The sequence below is a fragment of the Leuciscus leuciscus genome, assembly GCF_965113295.1.
Source record: "Leuciscus leuciscus genome assembly, chromosome: 2".
NCBI lineage: Eukaryota > Metazoa > Chordata > Actinopteri > Cypriniformes > Leuciscidae > Leuciscus > Leuciscus leuciscus.
Genome location: NC_138726.1, coordinates 54,451,459 through 54,471,546, shown reverse-complemented (window position 1 = coordinate 54,471,546; position 20,088 = coordinate 54,451,459). Strand labels below are relative to the sequence as shown.

General features: G+C 39.1%; 1 protein-coding gene across 4 annotated transcripts in view; it reads right to left on the bottom strand.

Moving 5' to 3' along the window:
* The window catches only part of fxr2 (FMR1 autosomal homolog 2), a 34,161-nt gene that overhangs the window by 11,519 nt on the left and 2,554 nt on the right, over positions 1 to 20,088 (bottom strand). Inside the window, exons 2-14 of one of the 4 annotated variants that reach the window (XM_082159826.1) lie at positions 17,247 to 17,299; positions 15,478 to 15,571; positions 13,829 to 13,915; positions 11,597 to 11,745; positions 10,398 to 10,491; positions 10,194 to 10,310; positions 9,321 to 9,491; positions 7,260 to 7,338; positions 7,041 to 7,150; positions 6,688 to 6,774; positions 5,506 to 5,725; positions 2,707 to 2,886; positions 1,274 to 1,477 (exon numbers count right to left, since the gene is read on the bottom strand). In XM_082159826.1, coding sequence (XP_082015952.1) covers positions 1,274 to 1,477; positions 2,707 to 2,886; positions 5,506 to 5,725; positions 6,688 to 6,774; positions 7,041 to 7,150; positions 7,260 to 7,338; positions 9,321 to 9,491; positions 10,194 to 10,310; positions 10,398 to 10,491; positions 11,597 to 11,745; positions 13,829 to 13,915; positions 15,478 to 15,571; positions 17,247 to 17,299 — 1,645 coding nt within the window. Of the gene's footprint in view, positions 1 to 1,273; positions 1,478 to 2,706; positions 2,887 to 5,505; positions 5,726 to 6,687; positions 6,775 to 6,992; positions 7,151 to 7,259; positions 7,339 to 9,320; positions 9,492 to 10,193; positions 10,311 to 10,397; positions 10,492 to 11,596; positions 11,746 to 13,828; positions 13,916 to 15,477; positions 15,572 to 17,246; positions 17,300 to 20,088 lie in introns of all 4 variants that reach the window. The other 3 variants (XM_082159824.1, XM_082159825.1, XM_082159827.1) reach the window with 3 other exon arrangements.

Below are 20,088 nucleotides of genomic sequence, written 5' to 3'. Positions count from 1 at the left end.
GAAGTTGAGGACACTGGAGTGGAGGAGGAGGAAGAAAAGGTGAAGGAAGAGGTGAAGGAAGAGGTTGAGGACACTCGAGTGGAGGAGGAGGAAGAGGTGAAGGAAGAGGTTGAGGACACTGGAGTGGAGGAGGAGGAAGAGGTGAAGGAAGAGGATGAGGAAGGTGAAGGGGAAGGGCCAGGCCAAAGAGACAAGCAGTGCCACTCTAGTTGCCCATGTCTTTGTCCATGGTATGACTATGAGGGAGTCTAAGCAACGATTACAGCCACACTTGAGTCGCTTCACCGTAGCTTCGATCATAAGAACCTTCATGGAGAAGAACAGGTACAGTTGATGTTCATCATGTGAAAAGGTCTGTGAGCGGGCGAACCACAAGCAACATAACTTACCAGTTTTGGAAATGTTGTTTTGAATTTATTGCACCAGTGTGTAAGACTATGTTGTAGTGTGTGTGTTTGTGAGGGCTTGTGTGTCCTGTCTGAGGGCAAAGTTTGTTTTTTTCAGCAAGAGTGAATGTTTATGAGTGTAGAGCTTCATTTTGACATGAAAATAGGATGTTTGGGGAATTAGGTGAGACGTTATGGATTTGCGTTTACTTCAACATTTACATTATTATAATCAGAAAAGAGATCTACCAGAGAAGTTGAATCAGTTGGATTTTGACCACATGAGCTACACATCACCTCACGCTTCAAAAAAAACAACCCTAAAACAAAAATACAGATGAGAAAAAAAAAACTAGCGAGGTGATGGTGAATAACCACAAGAGAACAAATATAATGAGATTCACAGAAAACACTGTTTTGCTGCTGCATATATCACTGACATTCGGAGTGTGACGACGTGCCACGAGATATAAAGATATTTAAAGTGCATGATATCAGCATGACTGAGTTTGGCAAAACCTTTTACAATGCTGGCATTATATTGTTCTGTCTTTTACTGCATATGATAAATCATACTCAGAAAGTAGAGCCAAAGTGGCATTCATTACAAGATGATTAGTGTATCGCTGTGACAATTCCTCAAATTAAATTAAATACCGGAAGTGGCAAAGACGAGAATCCATGAACCGCATTATTAGAACCGTATCGTCTTGTGAGCTAAGCGTATCGTCACACCATAACTGACATCATTAGACTAAAGATGGGAAAGGGGAAACCAATAAGAAAAGTTAATACTGCTATGCAAACACAGGATCAGATTATGAAAGCTCAAATGTTCTTCTTAACTCAACCTGTGCGCATCAAGATAACCTGGAATTGTGTCATACCCAGTCCGTTCTCACTGGTGGCTGCTTGATTGTCTGATTCGTTAGCGGCTGCATCCATAAGGCTGGGTTCCTGGTCATTGCGGCGACGGCGTGAGCGTCTCCTGCGGTCGATGCCGCCCATGTTCTCACTGGTGTCTGTATCGCCGCCCAGTTCACCGTCTCCCTCCAGCAGAGAGAACGGGTTGCTGTCTGGATCTCGGAGCACTGGAAACACACAGAAGATCAGCAGGGCACAAAATAACAAATGATAGGCAGGAGATTTGCATGAGAATCTTTCGCACCGGAGGAACGTTTTCATAGTTCCTATAATTATTGGCAGTAGTCGTGGCTTTTTGGCGTGTTCGCACCGCAGGAACTGGGAATGATTTTAGTTATAGGAACACCTTTTTGAGGGGGGACTAAGTTAGCTCCTACTTCAGAGTAGTGTCTAATCCAGCACAAGTTGTCAGTGTGACGCAAGTGTACGTTGGAAAAACACTGGTTTTCACTGTTATACGGTAGGGGGCGCTATTACGCATCTTCTGAAATAGTACAGAATCTTCACATCATAACACAGGAGGAGGAGAAACACATGATAGAAGCATTGCTTATGCACATGTAAAATAACACAATCCACAACTTTAAACAGCATATAAATCAAAACTGCCTAATGTTACTGAATGAAATGTCGTGTCAGAACGAGCCTCAGGACTGTGAAGTTTTAGGGGTGTTGATGGACTCGATCTACTCCATCTGTGTTTTGATCATCGTTCTGAATCCCATCTGAATGTAGACTGACAAAAAAAGCGATTTTCTAAGCTTTTTTTGTTCAAAATGTTGCTTTTTTATGAAACTTACCCACAATTCATGTGTAGATAAAAATGTATGCATAGAACTAGAATAAATGCCTTTTTGTCGTTGTTTAAAAGCAGAGGGTCTGTTCTTTCTTTTGATATATTGCATGTTCAGATATTTATACAGCAGAAAATTCTGGGGGGGCCAAGAAAGTTGTCCAAAATGCTGGCGGGGAAAGAGTTAAATATTTTGAATACTTCTTTTTATTTTTATTATATATTCTCTAGGGCTGCCACTAACAACTATTTTTGTATCGATTAATCTATCGACTAATTTATCGATTAATCTAATTCTAAACGATTAAGTTTCCGCCAAAAATCAACAACTTGGACTTAAGAACAATATCAATTGTATTGATTTCTCTAGAAACTATAGTTCCCACAACTTTTGCTAATTTAATTTTCATGATACTTTCAGTTGTTTTACTAGATGACAATTTATTATTATTACTAATAGAAAGAGAGATTTCACTCACGAGTCACAACTGAGCAACTTCTACCAGACTACATATTTTACAGCATTACTACAAAAAAAGAATATGCGCAATAAAAGGTTCCAAGACTTTATTTAATTCTGTATTAATTACAAGCGTGATGTACCAGAGCTGATGGTGTTCGTGTTTCGGGGCCCCGGTCCTCCTCGGCCCCTGCCAGCGCTGGAGCCACGGCCTCGACCTCCACGCTTGGAGCCCCGATCATCGGATCCGACCCCCTTGGGCCTGAGCTCCCGCTCCCCCATCTCTTCGGTCTCTGACGCATTCGACAGCTCAGAGTTTGTTCCTGCGAGGATGAATAAAGAAAAAAGTGTTGAGCAGCTGGCTGCCACAGAGATTATGAACAGATTAAAATTAAACGTTACACGCATTTAGCTGATAAACACCCCGCTATTACATTTGCTTCTGACAATTGTGTGAAAAGCAGGTTGTTGTATTTGAAGCCATTCAGGGTCATGGTTATCGATGGATTTTTTTTTTTTTTTGTGCTTTTCACAAAAATATTGTAGGACAGATACTAAGTTGGCATTTGATTTTGAGTATTCATAAATTACAATATACATTATATTAATAGTAGGGGTGGGAATCTTTAGGCGCCTCACGATCCGATTCCAAAACGATTCTTGATCTAAAAATTTTTTTCGGTTGTTTACTGACCTGAACATTTTAAAATCTTTTTTTTTTATTATGTAATTATAAGTACTACAAATGAAAAAATTGAATCAAACAATTGTATGTTAAGGAATCGCATGCACAAGCGCTCTTCACAAAGCAGACGTCAGCTTTTGAAATGAAATTATCTGTGTACGACTTTTTTTTATAGGACATTAATGAAGCAACAAATTTTGTTGTGAAAAATTATTATAAGTGGTTTGATTTGTTTAAAAAAAAATATATAAATAGTGCAAGAAAAAAAGTCCTCATTTAAAGCCCATTGGCATGAAGTAAAAGGCCACCTGAAGTAATATCCAAGAGAACGCTTGTTCAAAATAACCACTTCATAACATAAAATAAAAATAAATAACATTGGATCAACTTGCCACAGAATCTACACTGTGTTGTTGCTAGCGATCGTGTCAAGCATCAGACAAACGTCCAGGTGAAGGGTGAAAGGCAGCGGTGGAGGGTTTTTGTGCCATCTAGTGGTTTAGAGGAAATTAAAAGCAAATATGCCTTTTACACAGGAGTGCCTTAACCCTGTTGTACATCTTATTATACATGATACAGATATGATTGACATGTTTCCGCTTGTAGTCGTGTTGTAAGGGTACAAGCCTCCACTTGTTTCAAGTGAGAACGACAGTTGTTTTTGAGCACCATTTAATCATGTTACACATTTAGGGTAAACTTTTATAAACTGCTGATGTATACACTACAGTCTCTGGACTCAAGGCGTCCCGGACACCAATATTATTAATGATTCATTAAAGATGAATCACTGTCTGGACATCTGGGATTTTAGTAGGGGTGACCCCGAATAGTCGAAGATTCGATGCTTCGATAGGAGGAGCCTGATTCGACTACCGATCTCACGGTCGAATCTTCGCAGAGGTTATGAAACGAGGATCATGCCACTTTGGCTATATGAGGGCGCTCAATGTCTGATTTCACATAGAACTAGCTTTTATGTCAATACGTTAATATTCAGCCTATTATGATAATGCTGTAGGCCTATTTAAAAATGTGCAAAGAAAGAAGCTTTTAATAAATATTTTTTAACGTGCGTGAATAAATCCAAACACCCCGTGACAGAGGCAAGGATTTAAATCTTTAACAATGTCTGGGATAAGAAAATCTAAAGTGTGGATGTACACCATCAGAAAGGATATTCTCCAAGGCTGGATTTAGCATCAGGAAAACCATGATCGCACTTCTGCCGGCCAACGTTAACATGTTTCACGCATAGACTGGGTTTCACGTTAGAATGTATTTTATCCGCGCGCACAATTTGAAAAGACTCCAACGGACAGACAGAGTGAAAGACGTTCAGGATTTGTTCTCTCGATCAGGTACAAGTGATTTCAAAACTTTTCAGCCGGTTCTAATTTTATTTTTGGATGCTGTGAACATGTTTAGCTAAAGACTGCCTCTCCAGTTTAGCATTTATTGTTGTTTCTGCAGTTAAAAAGACAAAGTTGAAAATTCTGGCTACTATCGTTATTTTAATAATTTCTTTATTTTTATTTTATTTATTAATCTGTCAGGGTTATCTAATCTAACTATTTGTGGCTTGTGTTTTGAATATATGTTCCCCTGCACTTTAGGCATTTTGCACACATTTGCTCCTCATCCTGTGACTTGATTCTGATTTATTTCGTTTTGTATTTTTATTTATTAGAAAGGTATATTCTGTTCTAATTTAATTTAGTAAATTAATTGTTTATTTTTTCGGTGCATCGATGTTGTGCTGTAGGCTGGCCTGCTCGCACAGGTAATTTAGCCGATTTAATTTGATTTGCATGTGAAATGCAAATCTGCAGTGTGGCCTTTCTGGAGTTATTTATGTTATTTCTTAGTTTTATTGATCAAAATTGTTTTTATACATTTTCTTCTATATCTTTGTGTGATTTTCTGTACATCGCGGCTTTGAAACGTTAAAGCCCCGCCCCCAGCCCCACACACATGATTCGACTATTAGTCGACTATAGGCAAGACATGACGATTCTGATTCGACTATGAAAATCCATAGTCGGGGACAGCCCTAGATTTTAGTAAGTGTAGATTAAGGTTAAGATCATGATTCTTCTGTAGTTTTAAAGCGAGTGTGTATTAGTATCCTTAGTTTGCTTATGTAATCTGATAGAGCGTTTGGACCCGGAAACAGTGACGCTTGACGTCAGACTTAAGGATCGGATAGACTGTTCAAGACAGAGGAGCATCAGCATCATGGGAGTTGTAGTCTCACCATAGCCAGAGTACGCATTGTTAGGTTTGCGTCCACGTCCTCTTCCTCCGTAGGTGCGTGTGGTTTGCACAGAGTTAGTGCTCTCGTCCGTGAGGTATCCCCGCTCACGCTCACCGGCGACCCCTGACCCCGAGCGGCTGGGGGCTGCGCGATATCCCACCCCAATCTGACGGAGCTGCTCATCGATCTGTAGACGCTCCAGACGCAACTGCTCCACCTCCTGTCAATCACAGAGAAACAGAGGCGTCAGGCACTGTGGTTCATCTACATATGCAGAGAACACACACACAAATCTGTCACAAAAGACAATAGATTATAGACTGGGCGTCATTGTTTAATAGCAAAAGGGGAAAAAAACAATACAAGCTATTAATATTGGTGACAAAATATGATAATATAAGAAAATATGCAATATAAGAAAATCTAATATATTGCCATATATAATATAACAAACATAATGGTTAGATAAATTAATCACTTGACAGCCCTAATTATAATATATTATAATATTTTTTATATAATTACTGGTTTTCATTTTTTTTTTTAAGCAAATGGGGGAAAATATTAAATATGCTATTTATATTGTTGACAATATAATATATGATAATATAATACAGAGGCTGATGAAATGATTGCCGGTTCTTCGTGGGATCCGGCTAGCAGGATTTTCTGCACAGACAGCATTTATCTCGGTGGGTTTTCACTAGATGCAACATGTCTGTAAACGTGTGCGGGTGTCAAATCAGAATGTGACAGCTGGCGGTTTGAAACAGCAGCTGAGCGCTGGTAGAGCTGGGACAGGACGGAGAGGGGAAATGTCTATTTTGAGAGGAGTAGATGGCATGTAATCCACACTTTGCCCCCTCCCCAACCATATCTACCCCCAGTGGGGGTATTTTTAGCGTCAGTTCGTGGTTAAGGGTGACCAATAGCTTTCCATGGAAGCGGAGATCAGCTGACCAGTCAAGATACCAAAGTTAATTTAAAACATCTTTAGTGGTACAATGAATCTGTGCAATTTTATGTTGCAAATAATGAATCGACATAAACAATAACAGAACAAACGCATGGGAGTTCCAGACACCCTTAAGCAACTGCAATCAGTTCAGAGGCTGAACACCCTTAAGGTGAAATGCATGTGCTAAAAAGGACAAACCTCAGTTTTTATGACTGGTGACTAACCTGAAGGTAGGCCACATGGTATTCGAGCAAAGCCTGGGCGTTACTGATGTTCTCTTTGGTTCCAACAAAGATAAAGGGAACCATTCCCTGAAAAACAAAAGTAGTGTTTATGGAATCTGATCCTTTCAATAGCAGTTGTGGTGTTAGTAAAATCAGAAGCAATTTCAGATGTTTAAGGTTAAAAACAAGTCACAATGTGTGTCCCCTTTCATGAGAATAAACAGCTTGTTACTAATAATGTGTTGTTTTCCTCACTGAGGTTTTATTTAGCTGTATTTGTTGTATCAGGTGGGCGGCTCATTCACCTCTTGGCTGCTGACAGTGTTGTCTCTGCCAGCCCCCTGCCTGCCTACCTCCTCCCTGGGCAGCTTTTTATCATTGTCCCCTTCGATCCGGACCCGAACCACACCTGATTTGTCTACTATTTCCTGGATAATTTTGCCGTTTTTGCCAATAACCTTGCCTGTTGTAAAAGAGAATCATTGGGTAAGAACATTTTCAGAATTTGTGTCGGTCCACAAATAAACTGAATTCCAAATGAAATGTGTCTGAGAAGCCGAAAACCAACTCACCTACGAGATTCCTGGGAACCGGGAAGGAATCCTCTTTAAACTCCAGAAAAGTTCTGGCCTGCTTTACTGCCTCTGGGGTCTTGAGTCAGAAAGAGAAAAAACCCATCAAAAACACTGCTGTAACTCACCTTACATCTTTATAAAACCGCACAAGATGAACTAGGGGTTTAAACGGTACACAAAAGTGAAGGTTTTAGATGCAAAATATGCTAGCAAACTTGGGTTAGAATTATTGCGCTCCCATTCTAATCCGCTCCGTCTATTTGACGCTCATCCGTAGACGCTGCCACTTGTGCATTGAAGTCTGCAAAGTTAAACGTAGACTTGTTTGCTGTCAGGATAATCCTTTATGTGAAATGTACAACGAAAGGTGTAAGTTGCTTTCTAAGGACAACGCATCGCATTAAACAACATGCATCTGACTCTAGTTCAAGCCATGTAGGCTTAATGTTTCAAGCGCTTAATATAAAACATGTCGCGTTTAAGAATAAAAATAAAGATTGTTTTTAAAAAAGATATCAACTTCAGGATTCCGCGATTAAAGAGAAAGACGAGAGGAGTGAGATTTAATTATGGGAAACAGGTGAGGTGAATCTCACAAAAAATTAAGTTGCATGGTCATTGCCAAAGGTGAACAGCAGATTAGAAAAATGTATAATAGTGCCCTGGCCAGAGACAAATTCAGATGCGGTGACTGTCATCTCGACTTTGTTGCTTTGCTCAATTAAGTCTTATTTTTACTTCCTCTTGAGCTTCATTTGCAAGAAAGGGAAGACTTTTCTCCAACACAACATCGACTAGTCGCTGATCATGGCCTATACAGGGCACAACAGGATAATAAATCTTTGAAGTCCACTTTTAGAGGCCGTTCACATATCACGTCTAAAAACGTTCTCCTCCTTTCCACAAGCACTTGCGCTGTCGTTGCTATGCAACCATGAACTGCGCTCTCCATGATGACGAGGAAGTATCAGCAAAGGATTCATTGATTTGTAGCCCTTGCATTAGCTTTACTACTAGACATATTTATGGAGATGAGAAATAAAAACCCGCCAGCTATGATCAGCTGTTCGGCCGAGCTTTCGATGTTGTTGCAGAAAGGCCAAAGCTGATCGGTTGGTTTGTCACATGACCTGCGGTGCGCTTGCGACAGAGGCGTGCCTGGAAAAAGTGGGTGCCGCACCGCATCGTTTCCATTATGAAATAACGATCTTGAGCGTGCAAAATACGCGATGCGTGAACGGCCCCTCACGCTCCGTTTCCAACAGGCAAAATGAGAAATGCATTCTCCGAGAGCGCTTCACAAGATGTGTTTGATTATACCATCTGGATACTAAAAACTGGATCAGGTGAATGAGTGTTTTAAAAAGTTAATCGCCGTTCTAAACTAATGCACTGCTGCTTTGTAACACACACACACGGGCAGTAGCTTGCACATCACGTGCAGATCGCGCGCGCACAGAAACATTCAGTAGCGTCGAAATGTATTGTCAACTCTGTTCTGTGATTTATCAATAAAATAGCTTAGAAACTGCATAGTTCTAGCATATATTTCTTAGTAACTAAAACCTACAGGTTCACTATTAGTAGAGAGACGCTGCCAGGTAGAAGTATTTCACACGCAATCGCTCTCTCACTAATGCATTCATATAAATGTAATCTTTACTGTGCTACTGTATCTGTATCTGATTTAGAACGAGCGGAAATCTGTGAGAAATATAACGACCCAAAGACGCAAGAACTAAAGGAGCTGTTAAGTATGAGCGCTGTGTCAATATGCCATAGCTGTGCACAAGAAAACACGCGTTCGAGTCTCAGCTCGAGGTCCAGGCTTATTTGTTCATTAATGATGTCATCAGACTCAACTTTAAATCACAAATGTTGACTTAAAAAAAAAAAAATCTGAAGTCGTTCAACCTCTAACGTGCAGGGGTCAAAACAACACTGCATTCGTTTAGTACACATGCACACCGAACCGAAAGACTCGCACTGAACTTTTTTGGTACGAATGCATGCATCGTTACACCCCTAAAAAAAGCTCTTAAAAAAAGAGATGAAGACCTCTCCGTAGATCCTGAATGTGCAGCTCTCTTCTTCCAGCTCAATGGCTGTGACGCCGGGAACTTTGCGGGCCTGCTGGATGTTGGCGCCGTGAGAACCGATGGCCAAACCCATCAGATCCTCACGCACCCGCACTTCCTCCTGATACGCAGACGCCAGCTGTTTACTCGTCTGCGGCACACACAAGAACACACACACACATGTTGAGCTGGATGTCTGTTTAATTAATCCACATGGGGATTCTAGCATGACCAGGATCACTTTTACAGGAACATGCATTTAATGACCAAAAGAAAAACTGCACTAACAATCAACAGGGGAATAAAGTTTGAACTGCAGAGGAATTCTTTCCACAAATTGTGGCGCTTCAGGGGGAAAAAATCTGCTATACCCAAATAAAAAAAGCACAGGCAGCTCTTCAGTGTTTGTTTACTTAATCAATTGGTATTTGTGGTAAAACATTGTTGTACAAGAACTAAATCAAGTTAACTATTGCTCAACTTACATAGGTTTATGCCTATACTGATATCCACAGACCAAGCTGCCAAAAATAATAGCAATATATACATGATACAATTTAATGACAGCAAAAGAGAAACAAATATTTATCAAAATGTACTCAATTGAATGAAAACTATTTTACAAATTCCATTATCAAGCCTGCAACTGACACCAGGGGGAGCTACTATTTCTGTTAATCGCTTAAGTTGATATTAACAATCAATGCAATAATCTCAACCAGCTATTATATCTTCTTCATGTTCATTGTGTTGTTTAGGACAGGCTAACCTATTTAAAAGCTAAACGAATAACAAATGGTAGTTAAAAAATAAATAAAAAAAATAAATAAAAAAAAAGCACATATTTGCTAACCTCTAAGTGTTTGGTGGCCTCCTCGTTACGGGACATCAGCATGAGTTTGGTGCGAATACTCCGGAAGTGCATGTCACTCAGTAGAGATGCTCGTTTCACCGTGGACTCGTTTGTGGACTGTGGAGAAACAGACAAACACCTTCAGACACAACAGAGCATATTTCAGGCTCATAAAACGAGAATAAATAAGCATTAAACACCGACCAGGACAATTAGTTGGTGTGTAGAGGTGTTGTAGAAGATGCAGTTTGCTCCGATTGCTTTCCTGAAGTCTTTGTGGATGTTCTCAGTTAAACAGCTGCAACATAATCAAAATAAATAAATAAACAATTCTTCCAAAATTCCAAACTACAAAATCAATAAAGCAATGGTTCTGCTGGTCTGTCTTGATATAGTTAATATAACCTGGGTCGTATTTTATTTTATTCAAAGATTTTCTTTTTTTCATGGCTTTTAAGCATCATCGCACCATCTGTTCACATTGGCTTAATTTGGTTAGCCTGAGATAAATTGACAGACAAATTTAAACCATAATACTGCTTAGAGGAAGCAAGATGGATGTGGAGAGAACAGAAAATGTGCAGATATACACTACTATTCAAAAGGTTTGAGGTCGTAAGTCTCTTCAGTTCACTAAGGCAGCATTTGATGATACAGTAAAACTGTTCAATATTACAATTTAAAATATTCCTGTGATCAAAGCTGAATTTTCAGCATCATTACTCCAGACTTCAGGGTCACATGATCCTTCAGAAATCATTCTAATATGATGATTTGATGCTCAAGAAACATTGATGATTATCATCAATGTTGAAAACAGTTGTGCTGCATCATATTTTTATGGAAATAGCCAGATTTTTTTCAGGGTTCTTTGATGAATGGAAAGTTCAAAAGAATATCATTTATTTGAAACAGAAATCTTTTATAAATGTTAATAATAAATGGTCATATACAATTATATAAATGATCATTTGAATGCATCATTATTGAATAAAAGTATTAATTTATTTTCTTTTTTTAATACTGACCCCAAACTTTTGGACTGTAGTGTAATATAAATATTTCAAAAGTTATAAAAAGACCATTTATTTTTCCACCCCAACTATGCATGATTGTATAATTAGTTGCATTTAGAATATTCCCCCCTGCTGTAGGAAGAGTTGGGAATCAAATATCACAGAATGTTTTGCAAAAAAGCACACAGGATAATATGTTTGACTTTTTCTCTTTTTTTTACCATATTGGAATCGAAACTGGGAATCGATAAGCGGAATCCAAATCGCTAAAATGTTAACGTTACCCAACCTTAGCTGTGTGCCACCCCATCAGAATAGACCCCACAGAACCACTGCAATAAAGAGTTGTAAACATTAAAAAGTGGACCATCAGAACATGTGACTTACATTTCTCTGAGATCCTCAGGTACAGCAATAGGGATTTTGTAGAAGGAGTTTTCAGAGGAGGGGCTGTTGGGATTGACTGGCCGGATTCTTTCCGATGTGACGATTTCGTTGTATGTGGCGTCGCAGGCTGCATACTCGATCACATAGAACTGAATCGGGATGAAATAATAAAAACAGATATCACAAAGCCCACCACACACACACACATGATAATGTCTGCATGCTAACCTATGCTTGTTACTCATTTAAGGTAATTAAATTGTATTATTATATCAATTGTTGCTCTGTGGACTCATTTTGATTGGTTTAAACACATTCTAGAACCAAATATTTTGGTATAAATACTGTTTAGATGCATATTTGTCCATTTAATAAAATCATTTCAACTCAAAAACAATTCTGAATGCCCTCGTATTTACTTATTTGGCAATTATCCATGCAATAAGCGAGATAAAGGTAGTCATCTTTGATTCTGGCTCCTGTTGGGTTTATTTTTCAGTAATGACCAGCTGACTGTTTATCACACAAGTCACAATGGCCTCTTTCACAGCCTCACCACTTTAAAGACACAGCAAACAGACTGAAGCTGCTCAAAGACGGGTTTGTTGTGCTAGACCACTAGCTCAAACTGACAGTAATAAATCACTCTGATGAGACGCGTTAGCAAGTCAAGTCACCTTCATTTATATAGTGCTTTTAACAATAAAGATGGTTTCAAAGCAGCTTTACAGTGATAATAGGAAATTGCAGTAACAGAGATTGTTTTGGCTTTACAGCAGCTCTAGAATAAAGTTATTGTCCAGCTAAATTTTATTGCACAACCTAATATTGTGCATTTGAATATACATGTACGCAGACGTGTAGTCCTTCTTTACAAACCAACCTCAACTAACTACTTATCTACGATTAAGTATCTACGGTCTGTAACGCAATAAAAGCAGTGAGGAAGAAAATCGATTTGAAGATAATCGGGGAACAGACCTTCCTGCCCAAAAACAAACCCTATAATAAGCAGCTACATCTCATATCAGCGTAACACTCAATGACCTAGAATGCAGTCAAAAGTCAAGTCTAAATTCGTCCTATTATTCGACTGCCCCAGTATCAGGAGTAAAGTGTGCAGGAGGGAGAAGACAGGGTCCCAGTGCTTCACTATGAGAAGTCTGCCTGTCACCCATGTGCTGCCTTAACCTAATTAGCCAAAATGTGTGTCCAGAGGCAGGTTTGAACCGGAACATGTGACAATAAACAGTGGCAGACACAAGCTCTGAGGAGATTAAGCAGTGTTAGTATTAAAGAGGTTCAACTTCCTTTAGTGTGTAATGTTGCTTTTTGAGCATGAAAAAGGTCTGCAAAGTCCCTCCAGCGGGAGTTATTCTCTATATCAGTGTCACTGTATGAACTCCCTGAAACGCCTCCATTGTAGTCTTGAGTTTTCTTCCAGTAACGAACATTTCACAATATTCCTCATTTAAATAATTCCTGCCCAAGGCATACGCAGAATAAAGGGATGAGGCCTGGATGAGTTGGTTAGTAGTGTGTTGAAACTCGCGATTATGGTAAGAGGCGGGACATTTCCCAAACACGCCCGAAGAGCTTGACCAATCACAACACAACACACTGGAACAGCCGACCAATCAGAGCACAGTGCTTTTCAGAAGGAGGGGCTTCAGAGACAGGAACTAAACAGAGCGTTACTGACAGACTGGGAAGAGAGGAGCAGCAACAATGGAGAATATGTGAAAAATATTGTGCATTCAAGAATGAAAACCTATTGTAGTAGATCACAAAATCAAGACTTTGTAAAAGGGCATAATAAGTCAATAATCTTTAATTGATGAACCCAGAACATTCCTTTAATCTGATGCCTTAAGTGGGATCCATATAGAAGATTCCAGATGTCTTTAAATGGACTTACATTTTGCGGTTGTTTATCTTGCTCATGCAAACTGAACACATATTCCAGAGCTTAAGGCGATCTGCTATTAGATCACCAGGGGCTTCAGTCTGACTCAATAAATGAGATCACTCTAGTGGTTGTGGGTAACTGGGTCAGTGCTGCAGATGTGCAAGTTAAAGGCCTACTGGAGCAGCAAGTCCCAAAAAGACCCGAAACACCCTTCATCAATATTCATACATTCACTTTGGACTCAACTTCGGTGGCGTGAATAATGAGACAGAACCCTTGAAATGCAGACCCAGTAACCCACATCTGTTCAAGCACATGCTCACCTGGGCCCGACTTACCTCTCCCTTCATCATCCTCACCCTCGCCATCCACCAGCCGCAGGGCTCCTGCTCATTGGCTCTGGAGTAAACCTGCAGGAGAAAGACCAGCTCAGGTGAGTGTGTAGAAGGAAAGCACTGAAAAAAATGGACATTGTGAGTGTGTGTGAATAGACTGATAGAGAGGGAGAAGAAAAACGATGTCTTAAATGAAGACACCAATACCTAGATAAGGATGCCCAATCTACATTATAAAATAATTTAATGATAGCAATTAAGATGTACATACATTTGAAGAAAAACGTATTTTACACAATATTTACCAAATAACTTAGTACGAAATTTTTTTTTTTTTTAAATGCATTACTCATTGAGAACGTTGTTGGTAGATGTTGGACCTGTTAATCAGTCAAATTGGCCATTTCAAAGTAATAATTTAAATTTTCTTATGACCAATAACAGAAATAGTAGATATTGAAATTCTATATTATTTTATAATAATATATATTTAATAAAACTTTAAAAGCTACAAGGCATCACTAATTTCAGCCAATACCAGATATTGGAACAAATATAAAATGGGCAATATCAAATGGTCGATCATGTTTGGCAAGTTAAAGGGGTCATGACATGGATCTTTATTATTAATTTTATTTTTATTACTTATTTTAACATTTTCCTTGAGGTTCACTTACAATGTTATTAAAGGTTTTTGCACACACATAAAAAACAAATATACATGCAGAAAAGCGATTATTTTCAACATTCAGTCTGATCTTGTCTGCATGATCCGTTTCTAAGGGGCGGCTCCTTTAAGGCTTGTTAGAGAACGGCCACGGTTATGATTGGCTAACGTCATTCCATAGGAAACAGTATCAACGCCAAAGTGGTTTGAAAACATTTTGTTAATAACATTACAAATGTATTTGTCCGTGTGACGTCACAGATCCCGCAATATCAAAACTAACCGTTTTTTGAGCTTGACTGAATAAATGCTTTGTTTATAATGAGGACGACATAAGCCATGAAACTTGCATGAAGATTTAATGGTTCAAAGACCTTCTTACATGTCAAAAGCAATTGATTGTGTCATGACCCCTTTAAGTTATACAGGTGTTGCAGTGAAAATATTTTGTATATAGTGATAAAGACCGGAGAGGTATAAATCAACCTGAACAACGTTAACACTCTTACAGACAACATGAAATCAAAACTGATAAATGTATTATTTAGCACAACCATTCTAAAGAAAAAATATTGATCATTATAGTCAAAATATCTTGTAGTCAAAATATAACAACTTTTGTCACTGAAATTACTTTTTTGCTCACAAAGAGCATGGGCATCCAATCAAATCCCATGGATAAAATCTCAAAAGTAAAACCCCTTTATACATAATTTCCTGCGTTTCACTCCCAAGTACGTCATATTACTAAAAGTTAAATGTGTTGTAAAGGCATTTCATGTTGTCTTTAAAGAATGACCTGTGTTTAGGGCAAAGGAAAGTAAATGTAAGATGAGAGTCTGATACATGTTTTGTAAGCAGAGCATTTCAAAGGGCTATTTCTCCAGTGATGATTCATATGTGGGGGCTTTTTTTCAGGGTGATGATTTGAGAAGTGCTCCTGGGGTTTCAGAAGTGAACGTATCCCTACCTCCACCTCATCTCCCTCACAAATGTCCTTGTGGTAATCGGTCGGGGGCGGCAACCTCACGTCACTGAACGGCAGCTGTCTCTCCGGTTGCCAACTTGTGGAAAGAAGCCACACAACACACACACACACACACACAGAGGGAGCTGTCAGTCAGCTTTCTAACGACAGGTACAATTTTAGTTTCACTTCTTTGACACCCCACCTCCAAAAACCCTGCGCTCACGGACCCAACGCAGAGAGAAACAGCACAGTTTAATGTTATACGTTTCCTCTGGCAGATGTCAGTGTCAATTTAGTATCACTCTAAATCACACTATTTAGTGGAGTAAATGTATGAGGAGGAGGGGGGGGGGGTCGACACCGACATTTGAGGGTTTATTATGGTTCTGCTGAAATGAGCAAAACATATGCTCTTAGATGCACATGTAAAGTTCACAACTCTGAATAAGTCACTCTTAAATTAAAGCAAAAGTGTCCTGAAAACTAGCAGTTTACTGGAAAAAAACCTCACTGTCTTAATCTGTTTGACCATAACAGCTAAACTCAGGTTAGTTAGACACCATTATACACAAATCTAATAAAATCCACAGCACGTGATATTAGAGAGATGATAGCGCTCCTGGTTGTCCATGGGTCAGCAGAACCATCCCAAGAATGGCAGGGCTACCGTCCCCCACTCCCCTGCCTGCATACCTCACCAGGCTATTTACGGATCTCAGCCCGCCCGAAACGGGGGAGTGAGAGAAGAAGAAAAAAGACAGATAAAGATGGGAGGAGTAGGGTGACATGGGGGGTGAAAGAGGGGGAGAGGAGAACTATAAAGAGCTGTCTGACAGATCCCCGAGAGAGGTAGCACAGGTGCTGAGAGAGACTTGCTGGAGCACATGGCTGAAGGAAAAGTGGAAGTGATCTATCAGTTAAGCGTTTAAGAAAACAAGCTGATAGTGAGATGTGCCAAATCAGATAAGACCCTATCTTACATGCATTTAAATAGATGGATATCCTTGTACGTTCATACTAGAATGAATTGAATCAATAAAATAACGGATACAACCATGTTTTTTTTGTTTTTTTAAGATGTCTACACTACAAGTTCGGGGTTCTTTTTTTAAATGCTTTTGAAAGAAGCCTCTTATGCTCACCAAGGTTGCATTTATTGGATCAAAAATAATAGTATCAGTAATATTGAAAATATGAAAAATATTATTACAATTTGAAATTTTTCTATTTAAATTTATTTTAAAATGTAAATCAAAGCTGATTTTCAGCCTCATTACTCCAGTCTCACGTGGCCCATCAGAAATCATATGATGATTTGCTGCTCAATTAACATTTCTTATTATATCAATGTTGAAAACAGTTGTTCTGCTTAATAAAGTTAAAATGAACAGCACTTATTTAAAACTGAGATCTTTTATAACATTACAAATGTTTTTTACTGTCACTTTTTGATCATTTTAACACAACCTTGCTGAATATTTTTTTTTTTTAAATCATAACGACCCCAAACTTTTGGACGGTAGTGTGCGTTTATATATCTGATATAAATATTTCAAGATAACTGGTGGTAACAGGCCAGCCTGCAGTACCATTGCTAAGCCACTTTTAAAGACCCCAGAGATACACACACTGCATTTAAACAGGGTCAAGCTCTTCTCGGCTAACTTTATATTTGTGTTGGTTGTGTAGGTGGCAGAGAGTGAACACTCGACAAGCAAATCCTCGTCAAAGGCTTTGGGAAAGAGCATGGAAAAACTCGGCCAACTTACTTGTTTTCAAAGACTATTGTGAGGGAGTCTTCGTGTACATCTTTGATGAAACCCTAAAAAAAACAAGAGAAAATATGATCAGCACAACTGTTCTCCATGGTACCAAGTTAGTTCCTGTTGTTTAGGGAGTAACATTTGCTAACAAAACCTGCGTGAGACACAAACGTGATGCAAACAGTGTGCTATTACACATTAATGGATTAGATCACTTCAGAATGAAAATTCTGTCATCATTTACTCACCCTCAAGATGTTTAAAACCTGTATTTATTTCTTCTGTTGAAAACAAAGGAAGATATTTTGAAGAATGTCAGAAACCAAACAGTTGATGGACCTTATTGACTTCCATAATATTTTTTTTCCTACTATTAAAGTCCATGGGGTCCATCAACTGTCTGGTTACCGACATTCTTCAAAATATCTTCTTTTGTGTTCAACAGAAGAAATAAATACATGTTTGAAACATCTTGAGTGCGAGTAAATGATGACAGAATTTTAATTTTGAAGTGATATAATTCTTGAAGTTGATAAAGAAACATGTGCCACAAACGTGGCCACAAGCACGTCACAGGTGTATCATGTGAGAGCTTGTGAATGCGAGACGTAATAGGGGAGTTGGAGGGAGGCACCCAGAGTCCCCTCCTCAAAACCTGTTCCTCATCCATCACTCCTCCTACCTCCACAAATCTACCCGAGCTGCCATAAAACGATTTACTCCAGTCGCCACCCCCATCATAGCTTAGCTACACACAGACAATGCCTAATATGGGACGGGGAGACAGTGTGTAACCTGCTTGGAAGAGACTGGCTGGTTTCAGAAAAACTAGCTCAAGTGCATATGCAGGCCTATTTAGAGTCACGAGACATGAATTCACACACAAGCGACTAATGGATGAATCTGCACTCTCATGGCTGCCAAATCCACATTATCCAACTGAGAGAGACATACAGTATTTATTTCTGTATATCAGTCTATAGGGTAAAACGGCACTGAACCAGTAAAAAACTGAATCTAAAGTCATGTACGATAACCAGCTCTATTTATGAGCTATTAAATCCCTGCTTACAAGTCAGCAAAATCTGAAAAGCAACAGGGCAGGCTTTTAATATAGACTGTCCCGTGTTGAAGCCATTCCAACATACTAGATTGTGAAGTTACATATCCCCATGTCTGCTGACCGCTTGAGAGGGACTGAGGCTTACGTTAGGGTGGTCGTTCTGGGAATGTGACACTACAGACTGCAAGGACCCAACAGGACGAGTGGCGGATGACTGATCTATGACGGAGACCTCCATTCATTCAAACATGGGGGAACCTCGTAGAAGTTAAACTGCAAGTCTAAAAGAAATGACTTTCATATTTCAAACGTATGAACAGGTCTTATAAAAACAGTGTTACTTTGGGGAAAACAAAACCCTGCTTGACAACAAACATGAAAATACATATTTCAATACAAAGTTATAATCTGCACATATCAGTTGCATTGATCAGTACTCTGAATATTAGGCCAGGCTTTCCCCAAAAGGCATTTTTTTAAGGGCATCTTAAATCCCAGAACAGAAGGGAAAGTGGCGATACTTGCTTTTTGGGATTACATGTTAAACAGTGCTAACAGCAAACATGCAGAATGTGTTTATAAACAAAACAGAGGCGGGACTAAATTGGCAGGAATTCATCTTTTACATAACAACATGATGGGTCATGGAAGGGAAAAGCAATGCCTGCTAAAGACTGTGATTTTGGCAATCCTATAAGATCATTTACAGATCACACTGTACGACATGGATCTAATAATCTCGGATACGACATGTATGTAGACTGTATGATGATGACACGTATGTAGACTGTATGATGATGACACGTATGTAGACTGATGATGACACGTATGTAGACTGTATGATGATGACACGTATGTAGACTGTATGATGATGACACGTATGTAGACTGTATGATGATGATGACACGTATGTAGACTGTATGATGATGACATGTATGTAGACTGTATGATGATGACATGTATGTAGACTGTATGATGATGACATGTATGTAGACTATATGATGATGACACGTATGTAGACTGTATGATGATGAGACGTATGTAGACTGTATGATGATGACACGTATGTAGACTGTATGATGATGACACGTATGTAGACTGTATGATGATGACACGTATGTAGACTGTATGATGATGACACGTATGTAGACTGTATGATGATGACATGTATGTAGACTGTATGATGATGACATGTATGTAGACTGTATGATGATGACATGTATGTAGACTGTATGATGATGACATGTATGTAGACTGTATGATGATGACATGTATGTAGACTATATGATGATGACATGTATGTAGACTATATGATGATGACATGTATGTAGACTGTATGATGATGACACGTATGTAGACTATGATGATGACACGTATGTAGACTGTATGATGATGACATGTATGTAGACTATATGATGATGACATGTATGTAGACTGTATGATGATGACACCTGTTGAATCGTAGGCTACGACGCAAGTTAATATAGAAGGATAAAACGTCATCAGCATGAGCTAGTGGTGAACAAACAGAGCAAGATCAATCACACTGAAGCAATTGTGGTTTTTATGTGCGCTGAAAAGAAGAGAAAGAGGAGAATATGGACGTGGTCATGGATTGGGAAAATGTCACACCAATCTTGCAAATGGAGCTGGAGGAAAACAGTTTTAAGTTTTAGCGCATCGTGTTGATCAATACGCCATTTCATGTCGCATGTTTATTGGCTAGTCAGTAGACGAGGGTCGTAGCAGCAAACACACTGACAGATGATCGTGAGAAATTGTCAG